The sequence below is a fragment of the Perca fluviatilis genome, chromosome 19 (genome assembly GCF_010015445.1).
Source record: "Perca fluviatilis chromosome 19, GENO_Pfluv_1.0, whole genome shotgun sequence".
In the NCBI taxonomy this organism is placed as follows: Eukaryota; Metazoa; Chordata; class Actinopteri; order Perciformes; family Percidae; genus Perca; species Perca fluviatilis.
In genome coordinates, this window is record NC_053130.1 from 28,622,076 (window position 1) to 28,647,365 (window position 25,290).

Here is a 25,290-nt window from a genome sequence, read left to right on the forward strand (position 1 = left end):
GTGTTTGTCGTAACTCTGTCTGACGCACCCACCGCTAGCCTCGTTTAGCACAGATCCTGGGCATAACCGGCTCCATCTAGCTTACTGTTCCCAATAAGTGACAAAATAATGCCAACATTTTACATGTTGTGATTTGTATAGTCACAGCGTGTGCAAATAACAAGGTCACATGAGACACAGCCATCTTCTAACCGTATACATACTGGGAACTATATTCTCAGAAGGCGAAGCACTGCTACTTGGGCGGCGTGATTAGCGCACGGAGATGAGAAGGGTATGTATGGACTTATCTAACTCCGGGGGATACGGTGAATAAGCTAAAGTCCCAATAAGTCGGCGTGTTACTTTAACTAAGATGGTGAACATGGTAAACATTACACCTGCTACACATCAGCATGTTAACATTGTCATTGTGAGCATTTTAACATGAGGACTTAGCATTTAGCTCAATACACCTCTGTGCTTAAGTACAGCCTCATAGAGCTGCTAGCATGGCTGTTGACTCTTGTTTTATTGACACCTGAGAAAACTTTACTTAAAATGCTGAAGCTCTATATAGACCGAATCACTGCGACGTCATGCTAACATTAAAGGGGTGATAGAATGCAAAACCGATTTTACCTTGTCATAGTTGAATAACTAAAATAAATCCCATTGACACCCCTTTACCATGAAAATCTCATATTTTGAAACTGCCGCTGTTCTCAACAAAGCTGGAAGCTTACGTAAGCATCCCAAAACCTGTACCTTTGTCACGCCCATGGGTGTATTAAGAGAACGGTCACGCCCCAACATTTACATGGCTACACAACTGACCTGAGATCAGGTAGTCTTCTGAATCTAGGTCGCGCAGATCTCTGCTATTCCATTAAAAAATTCACATCTGAAACTTTTTTATGCGAGAAATCAACTATGTAGAGGTCAAATAGGGGCCGTTTTACGAAAATTGATGTCTAATTGCAATTTTTGTCCAACTGTGTGTTGGAGTTCAGCAGCCGGTGCTGCCTGTGTAGCTGCCTCGCCGCCTGGCCTGCCTTCCTTCACAGACCCCGGCCTGCTGTGAGGTAGATTGAGCTCCGTCAGGGCTGGCAACCCACAGCACTCCATACCCGCGCAAAGTCACCGTTTTGTGGGTTAATGGACTAACAAACGCCGCTGCCTGGACAGAGCTCCAGGGCCTGCAGCTCCCCTCTTCCTCCTAAATGCCCCTTGTGTGTAAGTGAGAGCGCGGTCAGCGAGCTTGTTACACCAGCAATCTCTTACCACAGGTTCCAGTTAATCTTATAATGTGTGTAATTATAATGTGTTGAGTTATTTAAACAAACGATTGGTGAAATAAACACCTCTTGTCCGTGAGTGTCATTGATAGAGCCTGGATGGAGCTAGCTCTATCAATGAGAGCTAGCTAGCCTCCTCTTAGAATTCCTCTGAAATTCACAAAAAAACATTGTTAGCTTTATAAGACCTTGGGGTAGAGGTAATATAAGTGGCGTGACGAAATTCAAACTGTAAATATACTCGAATTACGCCGAAAATGAAGCTTACTATCAGGTGATTTGTAGCTACACATAGCTAGGATTGAAGGGACAGTCGCAGCTAACGAAACCCTTAATGTTCACAAATATTCATTAACTTGAAATCGGACACCGTTGTTAGCTTTATATGACCTTTAGGTAGCTAGATGTTGTATAAGTGGCGTGACGAAATTCAAACTGTAAATATACTCAAATTACGCCAACAATGAAGCTAACTATCCGTGATTTGTAGCTACACATAGCTAGGATTGAAGGGACAGTCGCACCTAACGAAACCCTTACAGTTCATAAATATTCATTAACTTGAAATCGGACACCGTTGTTAGCTTTATAAGATCTTTAGGTAGATGTTGTATAAGTGGCGTGACGAAATTCAAACTGTAAATATACTCAAATTACGCCGAAAATGAAGCTAACTAGCCACAATCTGTACACATAGGATTGAAGGGACAGTCGCAGCTAACGAAATCCCTAGGTAGTGTTCACAAAAATTCATTAAATTGAAATCTGACACCATTGTTAGCTTTGTAAGACCTTGGGATAGCTGTGATATAAGTGCCGTGACAAAATTCAAACTGTAAATATAGCTACTATAGTTATGCCAAAAGTGTAGCTAACTTGCTGCTCCTCCTAACAAAATGAGTGACGTTCATAAAAATGCCTTACATTGAAAACGAACACAACGTTAGCTTTGTAAGACATTGGGGTAGATGTTATATAAGTGGCGTGACGAAATTCAAACTGTAAATATATTATAGTTATGCCGACAGCCGGCCGTGGAGCCCCGGTAGTGCAGTATCCACAAAGGGTGACTTTGCCCTGGGTATGGAGCCCAGCAGGCGGCCGCTTTCTCGTCAGACTGTGTGGAGCTCCTAAAGTCCGACACGTCTTAACAAATTTGCAATTAGCCATACATTTTCGTAAAACGGCCCATATTTGAGTTTTATATAGTTGATTTCTCGCATAAAAAGTCTCATTAGTGAATCTGGTAATGAAACATTGCAGTGTTTGGAATACGAGATTCTGATGCTTCTCTAATGTGTGTGTTTGGGGGATTCGCTCAACCAATCAGCGCGCGTCTCTAATGTGTGTGTATGGGGGATTCGCTCAACCAATCAGCGCGCGTCTCTAATGTGTGTGTATGGGGGATTCGCTCAACTAATCAGTGCACAGCTCATCTACATATTCATGACCATACCATATTTGGAAGAAAAGCTCTTGTTACAAATAGGGCCAAAACACAGGGATGCATAATGGCCAATAAAATATCAACCAGGCCATTTTCAGCCCAACCAATGTTACATACCCCATTAGGAGACCTTAAGGAACAGTGTGAAATACCCTATATAATCATTCTTATTAATCATTCCTTTAAAAACCCTTATGGGTGGACATATGGCAGTTGATTTGAATTGCGGAGAAATGTGAAATCTGCAAATCTGTTAATTTCTGTTGTCATTTTCATCTGTAACTGTAATATTTAAATATATATAGTTAAACAGGGAGGTCCAAACTTTCTGATGTTTCTGCTGTGCTTATTTTCTGTAATGTGTTGCTATACTAGCATCTTTGATAAACCAAATCTATTGTTATGAACAGCAACATCTCACCGCCGGTCGGTACTTTAGTCTCTGGCCCAACAGGTAAATTAGCTCTCCAACATAATTTTAGTGAAAGTGTTGACATATAAAAGCCGCAAACATGCATTTTACATGAATAGGATGAGAATATATCCAGTTGTACCCTGTCAAAATCAATGAAGAGATTTTTTACATAAGCACTGAACGTGGAGTCTTGTTTTGACATTTGGTAATATCTAATTATCATGTTCTGGTCTACCTGAGGAGAGCAGACATAATGTAACTAGCCAGATAGACGTGACTCAGGCTTTCCTCACCTTCACATACACAGATGCAGGCAGGGTAATGTGTCCGGAGCTGTAGACATTAAGTACAGACTGTGTTTAAGAGCAGATTATCCTGATTTTGGGCTTATTCCACCCTGGACCACAATGAGCTGTTGTGTCTCAGTCCATGCAGACTAGGGATGAAAGTCGCACAATACAGAATACGCTGAGGATGACCATGAGCAACATCTCTGCTTGTTAAGCATCCTGCATCCTGTAAGAAGCCCTACGTGTGCTCCTTACCTACACTTCATCCCATCAGGAGGATCTCAATACTAACTCTTTAGGCGCCACCTGCTGGCCACTATCAGTATGCAACTAAAAAGTGCTCATTTCCTTTTATATCAGATTTATACCACATGAATGCTGAACATTTGTAATGGTCATTAGAGTTACATTCACCCAGTTTAATTAGGATGACCTTCATAAGAAAATGTCAAATACTGAGTTTATTGTTCAAACTAAATGTTGTGGGTAAAGTTAGCGGCCAGATTATTTCTCTCTGTTTTATAACTCAGTGATTCAGAGTGGCATGCTGTACAGCAGCACAGCCTGGCTCAGCAGCCTATCTGCTAAACACAAAACTAAATTATACAATCAACTCAAAGTTTGTGCTAAGATCATTGGTCAACCTGTTGCACACTCCTTTCAAACAATCCACAAGCAGAGCATGCTCAGGCATGCTATCAGCATCTCTTTGGACTCCGTTAAGATACAACTGGCTCAAGAACTCTTTTATACATCATACTATCCGGTTGTTAAACCAAAATCAGTGTGCTGCCAATTAAGATCTGGATCCGAGGATATCATGAAACATGTTTCTTTGCCATGGCTGTTGATGTGTCTTCATCTTACTATATCGTACTATATGTGTAATTGTTGTCTAACTCTGAGTGTGTTTTTCTTTTTATTTCTATTTCTTTTCAAGCGGAGCTGCTCGGGATTGCTGAAGGAATTTCAGTGTAAACTGACAATAAAGTTGTATCGTATCGTATCCTAATACATCCCCTAGAAGAGATAAGTGGAATAAGCTTGTGTGTTTACTTAGTAAAGGGAAAGGACAGGGAGGGCTGATTAATGTTCAAGGCCAGGAATGTGTTGGTGTTATTTTTGAATGTGTTCTAAGGGAACCATGTGTTCTCACCAACTATTCCAACTTTTAGAAAAACAAAAAAACACATTCATTATATTGTGAGAGACAGGCATCTCTCAGAAAAATCGGGCACATTCGTTGTTTAGGTGATGTGTATCTGCTTTCGGAAGAAGGCACAATGTCTGATGGCATGGCTGATTGTGTCCCCGAGTCACTGCAGAGGAGGACAGAAAGGAAGAAATGAAGGAATCATTAGACCACAAAGTGAAAAGTCACAGAGAGGTCTCTGATGCAATCTCCCTCACTTAGATTTTCCCAGCATTCATTCATCAGTTATAATAATATAATACCGTAATAGCATTTTGTCATAACCTTAATCACTCTGTAGGTCGCAGTTCACATAAAAACCTACTGTACCAAAATGCCCATCAAATCATTAGGCCTGTCCTCGACTAAAGAAATTCTTAGGCGACTGACACTTGGTGCTATGTATCACCTATTTTAAAAGGCCTGCCACACACCACTTTTCTAGCTTTTTCTATTCTGTTTGCTCAAATTGTGTGCTTGTTTTTTTTACGCTTTTATTACCACATTTGATATGTACAGCATACAGCATGTCCATTTCATTATGTAAAAACGGCACAAATATGCATCATTTATCAAGATATTGTGTAAAAATTTCAGAATTATTTTATAATTTACTTTAATATTAAAGAGTGTCAAAAGTCAGTGTCGGGAAATGTACAGCAAAATGAATCCCATCAATTTAAACTTGCGAACATAAGGACTTGCACACATACAGTAGACAATACTGTGCACACACATCTGTACAGTGTGGATTCTGAGATGTTGCGTAATGCTGTCAAATCATCATCAATAGAGGCTTTAAAACAAACATAATGAGTTGGACACATTGGCGTGGCAGAAGTGCCCAAGTGAGTGCTACTGCTACTGTAAGTGATGTAACAAGCTCGGGACACTGATTTTATTATAGGTAATTTATGGTACTGATCCAGCAAATACTTTACTTTAATATTGCTTTGGCAAAGAAAAACATTGCAATATTGTTCTAACTCAGTGCCACACAGCCACTGGCTAACCCGAGCTTTACACAAACTTGATTGACCCTGGCAATGGAACAACAAACACCACCACGTTACAGTGCAGGACCTTGTCCCTAGTGGCTCTGAACATCTCATCATCTATGCTATAAAGACTTTTTTTTATGTCTGAGCTGCAAACATTAGCATGTTATAATATGACTAAGTGTTGGAATGATCCAGATATTCTTGTTTCAGGATATTCAGTGTCTTTTTTTTTTGCCTGCCAAACAGTGACTGTCAGACAGGGGAAATCAGTTTAAGGTAGGTGAAGTGTGTGTGTGTGTGTGTGTGTGTGTGTGTGTGTGTGTGTGTGTGTGTGTGTGTGTGTGTGTGTGTGTGTGTGTGTGTGTGTGTGTGTGTGTGTGTGTGTGTGTGTGTGTGTGTGTGTGTGTGTTTTGCAAATGGGATGTATTCTCCCCATCCAGTTCTTGTTTAGCCTCTTCAGCTGCGAATTGAAAACCAACAGTAAACAGTGGAAACTTCAAGATAACTTGAATTAGCAAATGAATCAACAACAGTTCACCTCTGTTTGATACCTGAGCTGCTGCAGAGGTGCATTGAGAGAGCATATGTGAATATGGAGGTTCTCTATGCTATGAGGCTATTACGAGCATTCATAAAGCCACCTTGGAGCTAAGTTGATCAGGACCATTCAAAGCCGGTTTAAAAATAATATAGTATGTACACAACAGGACTGTGAAAAATAAAGATGTGATTTAATGTCTTTTATGTAGATTTAAACGTTGGAGCTTTCTCTAACAGATTTGCTGTTGAGATGATTCCTAAAAAAAAAATGTTGAATGTTGAAACAAAACCTACGCCCTTAGGTATAACACACATCAATAATAATTTATACTTTATTAATCCTGCAAGGGACATTACAATGTTTTCACCCAGTTGTTAAAAAAATTACATACAGGCCTGAAATACACACACATGCTCAGTACCTATACATGCACTAATGTAGAGATGTAAGAGTGAGAGGGCTGCAGCTGTCGATGGACAGACGCTCCAAGCAGTGCCTTGCTCAAGAGCCCCTTGGCAGTGCCAAGGAGGAGGTGACCTGAACCTCAGCTACCAGTCCACAACCATACTTTGGTCCATATGGGGACATGAACCAGCGACCTTCCGGTTCCTAACCCAACTCCCTACAGACTGAACTACTGCCACCCGAAAGTGAGCAGTGGTCATCAGGTGGTGCTCTCTACAGTTCGTCTGCCTGGACTACTGTACACCGTACCGTATACTTCAGTTGGCTCAGACGTTGTAACGCTGGTTGAGCACCATGGTTGAGAGTTAAAGCCTGAAACACTAGCCTGGGTAGTTTCAGAGTATTAGTTGCCATTCCAGCAGCAGATCCAGACTTTCAGTAAAACTGGTTTCTAGAAGAGTGGGATTTCAGTTAGTCCCGTTTAAAAAAAAATAATAATAATAATCACAGCATTAGGCAGGTCTGTAGTCAGATCTGTTCATATAAACAAACCATTTGCAATTCAATTAAATACAGTGTCAACTCATAACAGAGGTTATCTCAGGACACAGTGGGAGCTACTTTTAATCACCATTAACCAGTGGTGGAAGAAGTATTCAGATCCTTAGGTATCTCTACTTAACTAAAAGTACTAATACACACACACTGTAAATACACTCTGTTACGTTAAGTTGTTGTTGTTAAGTAAAAATCCTGCATTAAAAATGTTACTTAATTGTCATGTACTTGATGTAAAAGTAAAAGTACTCAATGCAGAAAAAATGTTTAATGGTCTAATCATTTCAGCTGGACTTGTAGGTCATTATATTGTATGGTAGTTTCATTTATAATAAAACATGGTATTTTATAAACTAAATGTGTTTTGTGTTCAAAAATCTTTATGTGTAAAGTAACTAGTAACAAAATCTGTCAGATGAATGTAGCGGAGTAAAAAGTCCAATATTTCTCTCTGAAATGTAGCGGAGTAGAAGTAGAAAGTGGCATGAAAAGAAAAGACTCAAGTAAAGTACAAGTACCTCAACATTTGTACTTAAGTACAGTACTTCAGTAAAATGAGTGAATGTACTGTACTTATGTTACATTTCACCTCTGCCATTCACAAGGCAGGGCCAGAAAATCATCTGCCATGTTCTCCTCTTTCTAAGGTGAATGCGCACACGAGAGTTCTAATGGAAGTTGCTTAACCCTCCACACAGCATTCTGGGATGGCAGAAAAACGTGCTCTGGTTTATTGGCATTTCTTTAAACCAATCACAGTCGTCTTGGGCGGCGCTAAGTGCCGCACACTCACGGTGCCGCTGTAAATAGCCTCAGGAAGGAACTTGTTTTGGTGGAACATGTGTACGTTCAAAAGGTGTTTTTAGTCGTGCAACAGAAAACTCAGATTGGGCAGATAGTCTAGCTAGCTGTCTCTGACATCCGGAATAAAAAGAGGGACATCCGGCGGAATTTACGGTGGCACCTGAACAGTCCCGGAAGTGGAACGCCGTCGATATAGACTAGCCTCAAATGTACTAACATCCTTTATCCTTGGGGTCAATTTGACAACTTAAACATCCAGAAAATCATAGTGATTAAAAGGATCACCCAGTTTTATGTGTCAAGTACTTTATGTCTCATTGTTGACTACCTAAACATCCCTTCAGATAAAACACAACCCCCCTCCACCCCACTAATAGATTCAGAATACCCTTCACACGACTAAGAAAAAATATGCAAATTACCATAAAATCACTGGGTGACCTACAATTTTGAAGAAAGCTCTTTTTTGGTGCTTAAAAAGCAGAGCCGAAATGCAACAGTTTTACCGGTTGATACCTTTCAAAAATATCTGTTGCTGCCAAGGGCTTTTCACAGTTTTATGTCTTTTTTTTTATAGTTTTCGATCTGCTTGGTGACACACCTAAATGCAATAGACAGCTGAGTGTCTTTGTAGCCCTGAGGATAAGAACACGGTGTGCTTGCAGCTGAGATAGACATCAGTAGAGCTAGTGTAGGCCCATGAGTTGGACTTCCCCAACTCCTCACCAACGCTATAGCTGAGTGCTATTGTGCCTTCTGTTACACAACAATAGCAACATCTTTACGGCTGAATGAGTCTTTAAAGTATCTGTAAACACGGCACGCAACTGTTACAGAAGTTGGCAGTCGTGGAATGTAACAAAATAGATTTACTCAAGTACTGTACTTAAGTACAAATGTTGAGGTACTTGTACTTTACTCCGCTACATTTCAGAGAGAAATATTGTACTTTTTACATTCATCTGACAGCTTTAGTTACTAGTTACTTTACAAATTAAGATAATTTTTTCACACAAAACACATGTTGTTTATAAAATACAATGTTTTATTATAAATTAAACTACCCAACACTATATAACGGGCCTACAAGTCCAGCTGAAATGATTAGCTGATTAAACACTTAGTTGATTGACAGAACTGTTTGGATCGTTTCCAGTTTCTAAAATGTGAGGAGTTTTCTGCATTGAGTACTTTTACTTTTAAAGGTCGCATGGCATGAACATTTCACTTTATGAGGTTTTTTTGACATTAATATGCGTTCCCCCAGCCTGCCTATGGTCCTCCAGTGGCCAGAAATGGTGATAGGTGTAAACCGAGCCCTGGGTATCCTGCTCTGCCTTTGAGAAAATGAAAGCTCAGATGGGCCGATCTGGAATCTTCTCCTTATGAGGTCATAAGGAGCAAGGTTACCTCCCCTTTCTCTGCTTTGCCCGCCCAGAGAATTTGGCCCACCCATGAGAGAGAGACATCATGGGCGTTTCTCAATACCAAGAATGCAAACTACGGACTTGTGTTCTTAGGGAGAACGTTCTTGCTGGTTGTTCTTGGAAGAATAAACTCGCAAGTTCACAAGCACAGAAAACGCTGTTAACAGTTTGAGACGATGCGTTCTTCCTGTTATTGCTCAACACTCCCAGCACAGAGGCCACCTGCAAGGCTCCAAAATACCAGCTAGAAATAAAAACCACAACAATATAACCACTTTGTATTAAAACAATCTCCGGACAAGAAAACCTCATAATACTACAACTATTGCAATAATATTGAAAAATAAAACTAATTGAGCTTTAATTTTATTGTTTATGGTTTAGCTCAAACACCCCTTACTTATTCAAAAGAGTGGAACGTGATCCCTACTATTATTAGCATATACGTTTAAGTCAGTTTAAATTAAACAAATAAATAGGCATATGCACTGGTGTGTCCTATGTGTTCCTATCAGTGTTATGTGGAATTATCATTTCAATATTATTGTAGTGCACTGTATATGCCCAGGGAGATGGAAATTAGAAATTCAAATTATAAAGGTTGGTGTCTCCCCTTTAGTCTACATAACATGTCATAGCATGTTACCACTTTATGTAGGCTACAACTATTCATTTATCATAAAGACTGAAACTCAACTTCTAATAAATCAGAAAACAAATACACCAAAAATATGAACTAAATACAAAATATAATGTAGGCTATAGCCTATGGCATAAGTCTCCTGACAAGAAACGGGTATATCTCATAGACTAATATACAGTCTATCTACGGTATATCTCTCCTCTGCCTGCTGCGGTGTGTGTGTGTGTGTGTGTGTGCTTGTTGAGTTTAACTCCGAAAAGACAGTTAACCACATGTGTTGTGATATTTAAACAAACGATCTGAAACGGCGAAATAAAAGCCTCTTATTTATGGGACCGGTCTAAAAGACCTCCGTCTTACAGCGGGGTCTCCGTGTGTGACTGTCCGAGCGCCGAGCAAGCGGCCCCGGCAGGCGCAAGCTGGCGTCATTTTATGGAGCTCCGAAAACTTTGGAGCAAATTGTCAATTCGGCAAAGATTTTCGCAAGACTGCCTATATTCAAAATCTAAACCGTTCATTTCTCGCCTAGAATGTTCTCAGAAGTGAATTTAGTGACTAATAAGATGGCGAAAATTGTTAAAATTGTTCCGTTTTTGGGCTGTCTATGTACTGGAAATCCAACCATCATTGAATGCCGAAATGAATGTTGGGATACAGGTGCTGCGAAGTTCATACAAGTTACCATCCTATGTATCCTCGGTAAATGGGCGTGTCAAGAATACATCCAGGAATTTTAACTGTTCTTGGCGAAATGCGAACTTGTGTATTGGGACAGTACTTGGCAACACGAGATGACGTTTCACAGGGACACAAGAACACAAGTCAATAGAAGAACACATATTGGGAAACGCCCCATGGCTTTCAAACGAGCAAAGTGGCAGTTGGTCAAGGCCACACCCCCCATCCTCCACTTTGCCCCCCCTCTCTCCTCCTCAATAGCTACAGACACAGAAATGGCACATCCTAAGGAAAGCTCATTGTGGGACTGGCTCTAGTGGCTGTAATTCTGTACCAAGGCTGAATTTCGGGAAAGAGACTTCAGATTCATTATTAGGGGACCACTAAGGCCTATATAAAAGAGACTTCAGATACAGTATTAGGGGACCACTAAGGCCTATATAAAAGAGACTTCAGATACAGTATTAGGGGACCACTAAGGTCTATATAAAAGAGACTTCAGATACAGTATTAGGGGACCACTAAGGTCTATATAAAAGAGACTTCAGATACAGTATTAGGGGACCACTAAAGCCTATATAAAAGCATCCAAAGAGCACCATGTCATGGGACCTTTAATACTTTAAATACAGTTAATGATGATACTTACATCCTCTTACTTATGTAACATTTTCAATGCAGGACTTTTACTTGTAACAGACTATTTTAACAGTGTAGCATTAGTACTTTTACTGAAGTAAAGGATCTTAATACTTCCTCCACCACTGTGGACATCTAAAATCTGGTCTCCTGTTATTCATGCAAAATGTCATTTGGAGTAATACACCGCATTTGGCATTTAGCCTACTGGACAGTTTTTGTCATAGGTATAAGCATAGAAATAAAAGGGCCTTTCTGTCCATTTTATTTTTTTCAATGCAGGACTTTTAACTTGTAACAGACTGTTTTACAGTATGGTATTAGCACTTTTACTTAAGTTAAGGATCTGAATACTTCCACCACTGGCAGATATATCATGTACACGAGTAGAATACTGACAGGGAACAATTAGGCTTCACACTCTGTGGTCTGTCAGGAGAGTCCTGATAGAGATGCCTTATTTCACCCTGATTCTTTCTCCCGTGTGTTGTTTGACAGCTGTAATGGGCTTCTTTCTGTGCTCAAAGGCAAATCTGAGGCTGCTTTGATTTCTCCCCCCTGTTGTACTGTATGAGAGCTTGAGCAGATGTGTGGTGGGTGGATAAAACCACAGTGTCTGCTTATCTTCTGGCCTAGACCCGATGGGAGCAAGGCCATGGCTGAACGCTCCTGCCTTATCGACATATCTACGTCTGCTAGGCCAACCTAGAACGGCTGAGCAAGGTTTTTTTTCTTTTTTTTTCTCAGCGCCGTGCCTCCGGGTTTCAGGTGGGCTTTTTGTTCGCTGCAGGCAGAATGCAGGCTGTGGGCTAAGGAACAATACTGTGTTCAGAGAGCAGGGAAGAAACTGCACGTAGCAATCCCTACATCACATTATGCAAGGGAACTCCCTGTTCCCTCTGTTTCCAAGCAAGCATGGCTGTCTACCTCTCTATGGGCTGAAAGAAATAACCATTTAGAGAGTTCACGTACCTCTGCCAAGTCAAATAAACATGGTGATCCCATTTATGAGTTAATGGACTCCTAAGGTTATCAATGGTCATTGTTAGTTTTCGGATGGAAGCTTTTCCAAACCGTTAATCATGAGCTTGTCTCTGTGCAGATAGACAAGATAAAATGAGCAAAAGAAAAGAACACGCCACAAGTCATGAGTCATGAACACATGACACTGTCATGATATAGTCATGACACATGAACCCTAACCCTAACCATAACCATAACCATAACTTGTCATGAAAAAAACTTACTAAAAGAAGTGTTATGTCATAAATGTTTGACTTGTTTATAATGTTTATGACACGTTCATGACACGTTCACTCTTATGTAGATACCTTCAAGTAAACTGTAACCAAAAAAGTACAAAATATCCGTTACCAAAAAAAAAAATTACAATAAATAAAAAGTTATATGCTTTTGTTCTGATTCGATTCTTTCAAGATACATGGGTTCCGATTCGATCTTTATTGCAATTTTTCTTTATTGTGATTCGAGAAGTATTGAGTATTGCGATTTTCTTTTCCTTCGTTTACAATTCTAGATACAATATATCATGAGACATTTCTGAAAACTAATTGTTTTCTAAGAAAAATGCACATCATATGTCAGCCAGTCAGTCCGACATTTATTTAATTTGTACAGAAGTACATAACATGGATTTTCTGCATTTTCTGCTTTCACTCTGTTTTGCTGGAAACAGATATGATGTAGTCGTCATCGGCTGTACCGTATTAACAGAAAATATTTAGGTGAATCATTGGTAAAAACATTTACGAAAAATATTGATTCTGGGGAAAAGAATCAATTTTAAGAATCGTCGCCCAAAAAATCCCGATAAATACCATTTTTGAATTTCTTCCCACCCCTACAATTAACCATTTATTAGTAATTGGTTAATTTAAACCCAGTTAAGACAGTTCCATGTTCAGGGACTACAGGCCACACACAGCTGATATGATAACATGTGTGCTTAGTAACTTTTTAAATGCTGGAGCACATTCTGTCCACGCTCACAGCAGGGACACACTGAGAGAGGAGGGAATCATAGAGGTAGGTCTTTGTTTTTTACTTCTTATTACAGAATCACGATTTAAAGCAGCATAACATTGGATTACAGTTCAAAACATGTAAGATCGTGATATATTGATATTAATTATAGACAGAAGTAATAGGTGCAAAACATACAAACGTGACTGGAAACTTTCTACTTGAAATTAAACGTGTAAAGTACCTTATAACGATTGATGAGTGCCTTTTAAATGCAGTTATCATCACCTGTTCATATAGCAAGTGTTTTTTGTTTTAGTTTTTTTATGTTTATTTGTATTGAGACTAGTATGTAGCATAGACCTATGTCACTCACCACAGCATTTATAGCCTAAGCTAATTTGCAATTCATGTCCCTAGATGGACCCTTTCTTAAATATCATAACTCAACACTTATGTAACACACTCCTACACTGTTGCAGCTCTTGTATCTTGAACTTTGCTCACTGATTATTTATTCAACATCATGTTGTGATAATAAGGTTGATGAAAGACTCTTCCCAAGAAATACGATTCTGAAGCAAAAAATCCAAATAGGGTAAAGTCTCTCGCTATCCACATCTCTATTATTAAAACATAAAAATAGCAATATAAAGGCAATAAATGTCGGATAATAAGACAATTGACCAATACAATGCAAACCTTGATGTGTGTGCAATAATCAAAGGCTTTGTTACTGCTTATTATATTGCGCATTAGGATGAACAAAATCCGAATGAGGGCAAATGATTTTGTTGGTGCACTTACATACATTTCATAACAAAGTGTGCTACTTTAACAATCTGAGGAACAATTATCATTTCAGTATAGAGCCAATGATTTTTTTTCTGAGATCTGATGGATTGTAAACAAGAAACACAAGAGATATTATAGTTTTATCAAGGTAATAAGAGTGTGTTAGTTCATAATGGACTACACATATGTAGGTCAAACTCGGAATACATGTATATGTGAGGGCAAACGCCCTGTGGAACATTTAACAAACAATATTTGTACTGTGAATGCAGAATCAGTGAACATAAAAAGGTCAACCCATACAGGACGCACAAGCTCAAATATTGGGTTTAATATTTCAAGATGGCTATGATCAAGGGCGTAGCGGACGCGGGGTACACGGGGGACATGTCTCCCGCACTTTCCACGTCGTGCCCTCCGTCCCCCACACTTACAACACATCTGAGTGGATTTGAACGATAGACAAATATAGATATAAGCAATATATAATTAGCCTAGAAATCTAGACGCACCCTAGCGGCAGCAAATGTAATTTGCAGCCAGGGTCAGTCTAGCAACTCTCCGTTGGCTTGCAAGCTGGGGAAACCAAACTCTAGCCGGGCCAATCACATCGTGTATAGAGTCGGTGGGCGGGCTTATGGCTGCTGCTGCTGGCGAATAGCAGTCTTTCGTATCCGCTTTGGGCGCGACTCTGGAAGACTTGGAGTTAAGCATTTCTTTGAGAAAAGAACAAAGAACGGCACTGAAGTCATTCTTAAAAAAGGAAGATGTGTTCAGAGTTTTGCCAACCGGATACGGCAAAAGTTTAATCTATCAACTAGCTTCGCTACCTTCTTCGTTGTTCTGCTTGGTTGTAGCGCTATCCTATTGCGTGCAGAGGGAATTTGAAAGACAACCGTGAGTTCTCAGACCCAACATCTTCATGTGTGTCTGGCTTGTCAGGCTAATATATAATAAAAATATACAAAAAAAATATAGGGAGGAAAACTCATTAAATGCAATAATTAAGATCAGTGTATATGATGAAAAAGTTGCAAAAATGTGTCAGAGGCCACCAAATTTGGGATATTACGGGAGGCATGCCCCCAGACCTCCCTACACTACCCCCAAATGTCAGTGTTTCCATCAATCATTTGGTGAGACAAGATCTTTTCAATAAAAAGCCTCCTCCTGAACAATCTGTCCCCCTCACTTCTGAAATCATGACTACGCCCTTGGAAATGATTATAATGAGGATTCTCTAGCCTACAGCAGAAGGCCAATTGGGTCAACAAGAAAAAATTATACACTACAATGTCAGGAAAGCCATTACAGTCATTAAGTACATGAGGAAGAAGCAATGTCCCTCCCAATCCTCCCATGGTAGACATTAATAACAATATACTGTATGTTCCTTGTGTAATATCATCTATAAAATGTTTTAAAACATAGTATTACAGAGTGGGGTCCTCAAAATATAATGATAGGTTCCAAATTTCAAGATCAAGTTGAATGTTCATTCATTTCTTTTCTAGACATTTTCAGGGTCCTGAAGCCTTAATCCAGAGAGATAATGGATAGGTCTGAAATCTATCAAAGATCTGCAGTAACAAGCTCAGGCAGACCACACCTAATGGAAATGTAATTTCCTTTTCACTTGACATGCATCAGTTTCGATTGAGGGAGGGGGCACCCAGTGGAAACATGCAAACACCACACAGATAACACCTGTGAGCAGCAGTGATGACATACGTTTCCAAGGTTGGAGGTCATAGCATGATCAATCACGATTAATTGATTTTTGCTGTTGATTTTTCTTCTTTTGCGCCAAACTTATAAACAAGACGTAAGTATTTCCTATTGTGAGGTTGGCAGCGATGGAACCCGGAATGTTTCCTTGTTGCGCCTGAACCTATACGGAAGGTTTTGACTGTTACACCAGCTAGCTGTCCCTCCTCCTTCTTACCTGTGCAGTACAGTAAGGGCTTTAATATTGCCAATTTTGTTGTTATTTAGAAATAACATGTTCAGGTATCGAGTTGTTGTGATACTGTATTGCTAAAAGTGAACATTTGAACGCTTTCTAGCCGTTAAACCTTGGTTAGTAACTTTGTTTTGAGTGTTAGCAAATCGTTTGGCGAACAGTTAACGATAATTAACGTGAAAATAATTAGCTAGCTAACGTTAACGTTACGGCTTAATAATGACAATATGAGGTTAGTAGCTGAATAGGAAGACGCATGCTTGAGACCCCGTCATACATTGAATTTCTCAACGAGTTCCGGCTTTATATAGCTGCTTACTCTCTGACTTTTGGCTTACTCGCTGTGAGATTAGTATGTTGATCCAATTATCTAGCTAAGCTAGTTCTTCTTTAACGTAAGTTTTGTTGTTGTCTTTTCATTAGTCGCTCTTTTATCAGTCGTGTATTACATTAACCTTCCTTCACCATAGCATTACAGGGACTCTGCACCCGAGCCAGGTCAGAGGTAAAGTGTTGAGTTCAAGGGTATGGCCACTGTACACAACATTTAGCTAGCTAGTCAGAACGTTAAAAACATTCATTCACCTGCTGTTTCTCCTGCTGTATATGTTTTAGTTTCGACGCAGGATCCTCAAATGACAAGAGAGGCACATTTTAGCCTTTGTGTTGTCCTTGGGTCAAAAAAATTACACTAGAACTATGGGTTTCTTTCAACCAAATTGCCCAAAAATAACAGATGCATGTTGTATTGTGTGGAACACATACAACATTTATCGCAGGTAAAATTAATGATTACTTCATTGCATTTTGGGTGTTTTATTCAATTTTATAGCATTTGAATAAATAAAAAAAATAGTATCCTGACTAAACCTTGACATATACCAGTCTGTCATTCACTCGACATCCTCTGATCTGAACTATTAGTCAAAATAATGTGTCAATGAAACGGCCCATTTTATGTGACTTCCTGTTGTGTTCTTAAACCCCCCAACAAAGCACAAGTAGACTATATTTCACAATAACTGTTTTCCGTCAGATCGTTAGCGATAAAGTTAGTGATGTTTCCTGCGTTTTTTTGAGTGACGCCCCTGCTGCAACCTCGCCACAGCCTAATCAAAATTAATGGAAAGACCTGCGTTTTTGCCGGACCGTTTGGCGGCCGACACAGTCAGTCTGAACACAGCCTTATAGAGTAAAAGATTATTTGATCATTTGCCAAAATAATCGACCAACTAATCGATTATATATGCCCCACATATTTCACATTTCGGTTTTCATGTGTATGAAACCATTAGCTGAAACCTTGTTCTTTCTGTCCGTTCTGTGCAGGCCTGCAGGATGGCCCAGGCAGACAGCAAGGTGCTGGTTCTGGGAACGTTGGCTGGAGTGGCTGGCATCGGTTTGGCTGTGGTGTGTTACCAGGGTTTTAGGTCAAGGCGAAGAGGCTCGTGCCAGGGGTCCTACCTCAACCGCAGTTATGAACCGAGGACCGGCGTCATGTTGACGGACGGTCCAGGTCTGCCCAGGGGTCAGGCGGAGGTGCTGGAGCGTCTCGAGGCCCTGATCCAATGCGTGTCCGAGCTAAAGGATGAGATGAAGTCGCTGAAGAATGCCCTGCCGACACTGCCGGACCAAGTCAGAGAGGAGCTGAGGGCCCGCGATGTGGCCCGTCGAGCCAGCCCTCTCCACAGGACCACGCCAACGCGAAGGAAAAGGGCTGCAGGCGCCATCGCTGGGGCCACACCTGGGGGGCGGAGCTCAGAGGAAGCAGAGAGTGAAGGAGGGTGAGTACTTCAATAGCTGCAAGATTTAATATTCCAGTTCTGTCATCATCTGATGTGAGCATAGTGAGGTAGGACCTATGTGAGGATACATTTTTGAGAAATGTATAATCATTGATATTTTACTCAAAAATGTATCCTCACTATGCTCACATCAGATTCTTTCAAATGATCCAATTGTCCAAACTAGGTCTTGATTCGATTACATTTCCAATATGATGTAAAGTAGGTTAGGGAAATTTCAGTTACAATAGCAATTTAGCTTGGATATAAAAGAGTTTCTTAGACAACTTGTGCTGTAAATTGTACAAGCAAGAAGTAACCCTCAAATGTTTGTTGTAATGCACCATGTTAATGTTTCCATTAAGAATCATAACCCCATTAACATAACAGGACTAACATGACAGATACATCCACGGTGAAAAGGCAGCGATGTCATACCATTCAAACAAAGATCGATTTTAATTAGAGAATCGATTATTTTAACCCAGCCCTAGTCCAAACTCACTTTTGCTGCAACACATTCTGTGGCAATACTGAGTTAGCCACCAAAATTATTTTGCGACTCCTTTTTTCCTTGCAACACACACACACACACACACACACACACACACACACACACACACACACACACACACACACACACACACACACACACACACACACACACACTTCACCTACCTAAATCCTGTTTCCCCTGTCTGACAGTCACTGCACCCTGGTGTGGCAGGCAAAAAGAAAGACACTGAATATCCTGAAACAAGAATATCTGGATCATTCCAACACTTAGTCAAATTATAACATGCTAACGTTTACAGCTCAGACATAAAAAAGTCTTTATAGCATAGATGATGAGATGTTCAGAGCCACTAGGGACAAGGTCCTGCACTGTAGCGTGTTGGTGTTTGTTGTTCCATTGCCAGGGTCAATCAAGTTTGTGTAAAGCTCGGGTTAGCCAGTGGCTGTGTGGCACTGAGTTAGAACAATATTGTTTTTCTTTGCCAAAGCAATATTACAGTAAAATACTGGATCAGTACCAAAAATTGCCTTGAATAAAATCAGTGTCCCGAGCTTGTTACATCACTTACAGTAGCAGTCACTTGGGCACTTCTGCCACACCCATGTGTCCAACTCATTATGTTTGCCTTATAAACCAAATATTAATTCAACATGGCAGACTTTGACCTGTTAAAGTGCTAATATTATGCTTTTGGGCTTTTCCCCTTGCCCTTATTGTGTTATATATCTGTTTTGTGCATGTTATAGGTTTACAAAGTGAAAAAGCCCAAAGTCCACCCCAAAGGGACTGACCATCTCCAACAGAAAACACTGTTCACAAACTGCTCCAAACAGCTCTATTGTAGTCCAGCCTTTACTTCAGAGACAAACGTCACTATAACATTATTATACTATAATTATTCTAACATGTAACACGTTATAATGCTCGCCTAGCTGCTAACGTGACATGCCCTCATACTCTGCTTCTGACTGGCTAGTAGTCCTTACCTAGCTACTGCGCATGTGCGACTCCCAACAAAGATGTAATAGAAGTGCGATGCCTCACTCTGTAGCTAAAACAGAGAGCTCAACCCACAGGGTGAAAAGAGGAGCTGCACCAATGTGCAGTAAAACAAAAATATGGTGTTTTCTGAAAATTAAACACTGTAAACCTATTCTGGTTCAACCTCTAAATACAATTATGAGCACTTTAAGTCAGGATAATAGTGCAGTGCAAAGATCCTTGTGAAGCTTCGGTTTGGCTTTGTTTAGGTTGAATAGAGCCCTTTTTTGTATTGGCCACTGTGACATTTGTTTGAGATCTTCAGGTTTATATTGAAGTATATGAAAATGGGTTGGGACAGCTGTATGGTACAGTTTTGCAGCACAACAAAAATATGGTGTTTTTTAAAAATTAAACCATGTAAACCTATTCTTAAATAACCTCTAAATACAATTATGGTAGGGCTGTCAGCATTAACACGTTAATCGCGATGTGATTAAAGGCCGAGCATAACGCGTACATTTTTTTTTTACTTTCTTAAAAAGTATCGGTTCAGGCACCGCTAAGGCACCGGTACCGTTTTAAAAGTACCGCTTTAGCACGGGTATCCAAACCAAACAATACCCAACCCTAATCAGGGCTCCAGACTAACTTTTTGCCTTGGTTGCACTGGTGCGCCTAACTTTTTTTATTTAGGTGCACCAGCACAAAATTTAGGTGCACCCAAATTTTTCCTCGCATCGCCGTTAACGCTGAATGGCGATACACGATATATAGCTCTGTATTTTTTTTACAAAGTGGGCTTAATGTTCAGTTTTAAGTCAAAGCCACTTTTCACAAGCTCTTATTAAAACTTTTGATTGTGATTAAAATAAAATGAAAAGACAGGGTTTCCTTTACCAGTTTAAAAATATATAGCTGCAACACATGTAAATGAAAGTTATCTAAAATAAATAGCCTAGGAGATATATATATATATATATATATATATATATATATATATATATATATATATATATATATATATATATATATATATATATATATATCTCTATCTCTCTCATTCCCCCACCCCCCTCTCTCCCCTTTCAGGTCTTCAGCTTTCCTATCAAAATAATGGCCGAAATCTTAAAATAAAGAACAACCGAAAGAGTACGATGGACTGAAGCATATGCTACTCAGAGAGTGACGGCTGACTCATTAGCGGTGTTACACACGTCTAGGGCTGCAGCTATCGATTCTTTTTGTAATCGATTAATCTAGCACTTTATCGATCGATTAATCGATTAATCGGATACAATTTTTTTGCGTTTTTAAACAATCCAAAGTAGGGAAAAAAGCAATATATTCGGAAAAACCAACATTTGTATTGCCTACATTGCTTACAATATCATCTCTCAAAAAACTAAACATATTAAGTGCATTTAAGTATTAACATATGTAAACATATTACATTGTTTTTAAAGAATTTTTTTTTCCAAATGATATCAACCTCAAACTAAGGCATACATTAAAATACACAAACATTACATTAAGTTGTGCAACTTAACTTTCAGAACTACAAGTTTCAACCTGAGACTGATCTGTATATACAGTAGGCCTATATGTAAATATTAGTTATACTCAACCTATTTTCATTTATATATTTGATTATAATGTCACACAGCTCTGTTACACTTATGCTATTAGATCGTTGATCAGCTGTTTCTCCGTAGAGAGAGAGAGAGAGAGAGAGAGAGAGAGAGAGAGAGAGAGAGAGAGAGAGAGAGAGAGAGAGAGAGAGAGAGAGAGAGAGATGCGCAACAATCAGCTGTTTTTCCGAAGGGATAGTCAACGCGTCAGCTCATCAGATCGAGGTCACCACTACGTACCACTACGTATTTTCTTGTCTTTGATTTTGGTAGTTGTTGTGTTTGGTGTAGTTTCATCGTCCATACGACTCTATGATTTACTTTAGTCGGTCCTCTTCGTGGAATGGATGGTTAAGTTAGACGTCGTGCTATTATCGTGGTAAGCTAGTTTGATTTTGCAGTAGACACACTGTACAGAGTTTTAGTTTTAATTACGTTTGAACTGATTCCAAACTTTGGACACTTTCTGTCGTTTTCTCCAGCCTGTCTCTTCTCTTAGCCCCTCGCTATTTACGCCCTGGCATGTGTCGCCCATGCAGCAGACTGAGCCGCGTCTGTGCGACAGTAATAATGCTCCGTGCAGAAACACCATCCGTCAGCGATACAACGTTGGTAACATTGATTTAACGAAGCTTCGAGGCAGTCATTTTGCATCGAGGATTCTTTGTTATCAAATTATTCGAGTTATTCGAGGAATCGTTTCAGCCCCACACACGTCTTGTGTAGGCTATGAAATGTCTTTATCGTCACTGCGCTGCATTTTTATGAACTATGATCCAGCAGGCTCCGTCTTACACGCTATTATTACTCAACGAACTGAAGTTAGTTGCATTTAATAACTTCTAATGTGTTTTTCGCCGTGGCGGCCGCAATAACAGAAAGTTACCAGCGGAAACACTGGTACCAATACAGGTTTCCCTCTCATACTTAACAATATACAGCTGTGTTAATAACAATTAAAACTGTAGACAAATGTAAGTAGTTTGGACCAAATGTCAATGGTTTGGACCGGCGGCGCTGTGTCTCTCCATGTTGCAGGGGAGCCGTGTGAATGGGGGCGGGGCTGCGCGGAGGAGAGATCCAAACACAGATACGGCTTTACAGAAGGAATGGGTCATGTAACGCAACATTAAACCATATCGATATAAACAACATTGCTTCGTTCGTGGAGAGGCAGCGGATGCGAGGACGTTAGGTGCACCGGTGCAACCTAGGAAAAATCTTAGTCACACCCTTAAAAATTTTGGTCGCATTTGCGACCAAATTGGTCGCACTCTAGAGCCCTGCTAATATTGACTTTACATCCAAATGTGTGACTATATTCACACATTTTTCTTTTGTTTACAGTAAATAAATGAATAATAAACAAACACAAATCTTAAAATCAAGTTCACAAAGTCACTTTCTTTGCATTCATTTGATTCCCAATCAAACATTGTTAACATGTACTTAAAAACAGTTCTGAAATGCAAAATAATAGAATTTTAATCATGTGATAAAACATGAGATTAATCGCGATTTAGTATAGAAATTCAGAGATTAATCGCGATTTTAAAAAACAATCGCTTGACAGCCCTAAATTATGGACGTAAAGATGAGCATAATATGAGCACTTTAAATGCAGCCAGTACTTTGGTTGCTCCCATGATCATTAATTTGACAGAACACCCTGTGCTCAAAATATGGTAGCTTCATAACCCTTGCCATCTATTTGTACACTGATCACACATTGTTACATACATGAATATATATTTTTGTCCTGATACATGCCACCCTCTACTGCTGTTAGGGAATCCATAATGCATGTGCATCATGTAAGGGTCTTTCTGTGTCTGAGCTGGCCCACTGCCCATACACATACATGAATGCCACAAAAATGATATTATGTTAAGACCTTTGTTGGTATTTAAATGTAAATTAGACCTAACAGAGCACTAAAGGGCAAGCCTTTTGCTCGCAATATGCAAGTAAAAATTAGAGTGTGCAAATGTGAAAAAAGTTTATTGAGCCCACCGGTATGAACCTCCACTCTGTAACAAGTGGACAGATGTTTTTGTGCACGTGCAACCGCTTATTGCCAAAGACAACAAAACGGAGATCTTCGAGATTGTAACTTCAACTGTAACTTAAAAAAAAAATGGCCGTGCCCCTTAAAGGGGTGATAGAATGCAAAACCGATTTTACCTTGTCATAGTTGAATAATGACAGTTTAGTGGGTAACTAGGACATACATAGAACCTCTAAATCCCATTGACACCTCTTTTCTCTGCAAATCTCACAATTTGAAACTGCCTCTGAAAACGGGCAAATCTCAACAAGCCTCCTCCTCATTTGGCTCTAGTCTCTCTCTTTGTCACGTCCCAACATTTGCATAGGCTACACAACTGACCTGAGATCAGTTAGTCTTCTGACTCTAGGTCGGGCAGATCTCAGAAATTGTATACATTGTTCATCTGCTATTTTACCATTCAATTCACTTCTGAGACTTTTTTATGCGAGAAATCAACAATGTAGAGGTCAAATATGGGCCATTTTACAAAAATGTATGTCTAATTGCAAATTTTGTCCGACTGTGTGTCGGAGTTCAGCGGCCAGTGCTGCCTGTGTTGCTTCCTCGCCGCCTGGCCTGCCTTCCTTCACAGACCCTGGCCTGCTGTGAGCTCGATTGAGCTCCGTCAGGGCTGGCAGCCCACGGCAATTCATACCCGCGCAAAGTCACCGTTTTGTGGGCTAATGGACTACTAAACGCCGCTGCCCTGACAGAGCTCCAGGGCCTGCAACTCCCCTCTTCCTAATGCCAGCTGTGTGTGAGTGAGAGTGAGAGCACGGTCAGCAAGCTTGTTACGCCAGCAATCTCTTACCACAGATTCCAGTTAATCTTAAAATGTGTGTAATTATAATGTGTTGAGTTATTTAAACAAACAAATGGGGAAATAAATGCTGCTTGTCCGCGAGTCTCGTTGATAGAGCCTGCGGCTGGATGGAGCTCTATCAATGAGAGCTAGCTAGCCTCCTCTTAGAATTCCTCTGAAATTCATTAACTTGAAATCGGACACCATTGTTAGCTTTATAAGACATTTAGTTAGATGTTGTATACGTGGCGTGACGAAATTCAAACTGTAAATATACTTGATTCACGCCGAAAATGAAGCTAACTATCCGTGATTTGTAGCTACACATAGTTAGGATTGAAGGGACAGTTGCAGCTAATGAAACACCTAGTCTTCACAAATATTCATTAACTTGAAATCGGACACCGTTGTTAGCTGTATAAGACATTTAGTTAGATGTTGTAGAAGTGGCGTGACATGTGTGTAACATGTGGTAAGAGATTGCTGGTGTAACAAGCTCGCTGACCGCGCTCTCACACACGGGCCATTTAGCTAGCAGGAAGAGGGGAGTTGAAGGCCCTGGAGCTCTGTCAGGGCAGCGGCGTTTGTTAGTCCATGCTGTGGGCTGCCAGCCATGACGGAGCTCCAAGTACCTCATAGCAGGCCGGGGTCTGTGAAGGAAGGCAGGCCGGGCGGCGAGGCAGCACCGGCGGCTGAACTCCGACACACAGTCTTACCAAATTTGCAATTAGCCATAAATTTTCGCAAAACAGCCCATATTTGAGCTTTATATAGTTGATTTCTCGCTTAAAAAAGTCTCAGAAGTGAATTTAATAACGAAATAGCCCGACAAACAATGTATAACTTTGCAGTGTCTGAAATATGAGACCTGCTGTCGAGTCTCCCATGTGTTTCTATGTAGTTTGCTCAAACCAATCAGCGCGTAGCTCATTCTGAATATTCATGAGCATACCATATTTGGAAGAAAAGCTCTTGTTCCAAATAGAGCCATATTCACAGGGTAGTTAAGGGCCTAATAAAATAGCATTCGGGCAATTTTCAGCCCAACCAATGTTACATACCCCATTAGGAGACCTTAAGGAACAGTGTAAAATACCCTATATAATCATTCTATCGCCCCTTTAAAAATAAATGTAATCATAGAGCACTGTTAACTTCAAACACTACTTTCTGAGTATTGCATTTATAAAGTTATATTCTTAGTTTTACTGCCGTTTTTTTGGTGTTGTAAAAAATAGACATTTTTGGGAAAAAGTCTTTTTGGATCCCGAAGGGTTCACGTGACTTAATCAAAATCTTTAATCTACGAACTACCATCCACAAAATGTCACCAGGCTCTTGTCATTTCTCAATGTAAATAACTCCAGTAGGTAAACACAATAGATAAGCAACAGATAAATAACTCATGAGGTAGCACACTGTAATTTGATTTCAGGTTCATTTCCACTTTAACAATCTCATCCGTTA

The 25,290-nt window shown here is 40.0% G+C and overlaps 1 protein-coding gene across 3 annotated transcripts in view; it reads left to right on the plus strand.

The window, feature by feature from the left end:
* Nucleotides 1–13,252: 13,252 nt before the first annotated feature.
* Nucleotides 13,253–25,290, plus strand: part of LOC120547955 (regulator of microtubule dynamics protein 2) — a 50,741-nt gene continuing 38,703 nt past the window's right edge. The window contains exons 1-2 of one of the 3 annotated variants that reach the window (XM_039783789.1): nt 13,253–13,363; nt 17,388–17,842. In XM_039783789.1, coding sequence (XP_039639723.1) covers nt 13,268–13,363; nt 17,388–17,842 — 551 coding nt within the window. In that variant the 5' untranslated portion in view covers nt 13,253–13,267. The other 2 variants (XM_039783790.1, XM_039783791.1) reach the window with 2 other exon arrangements.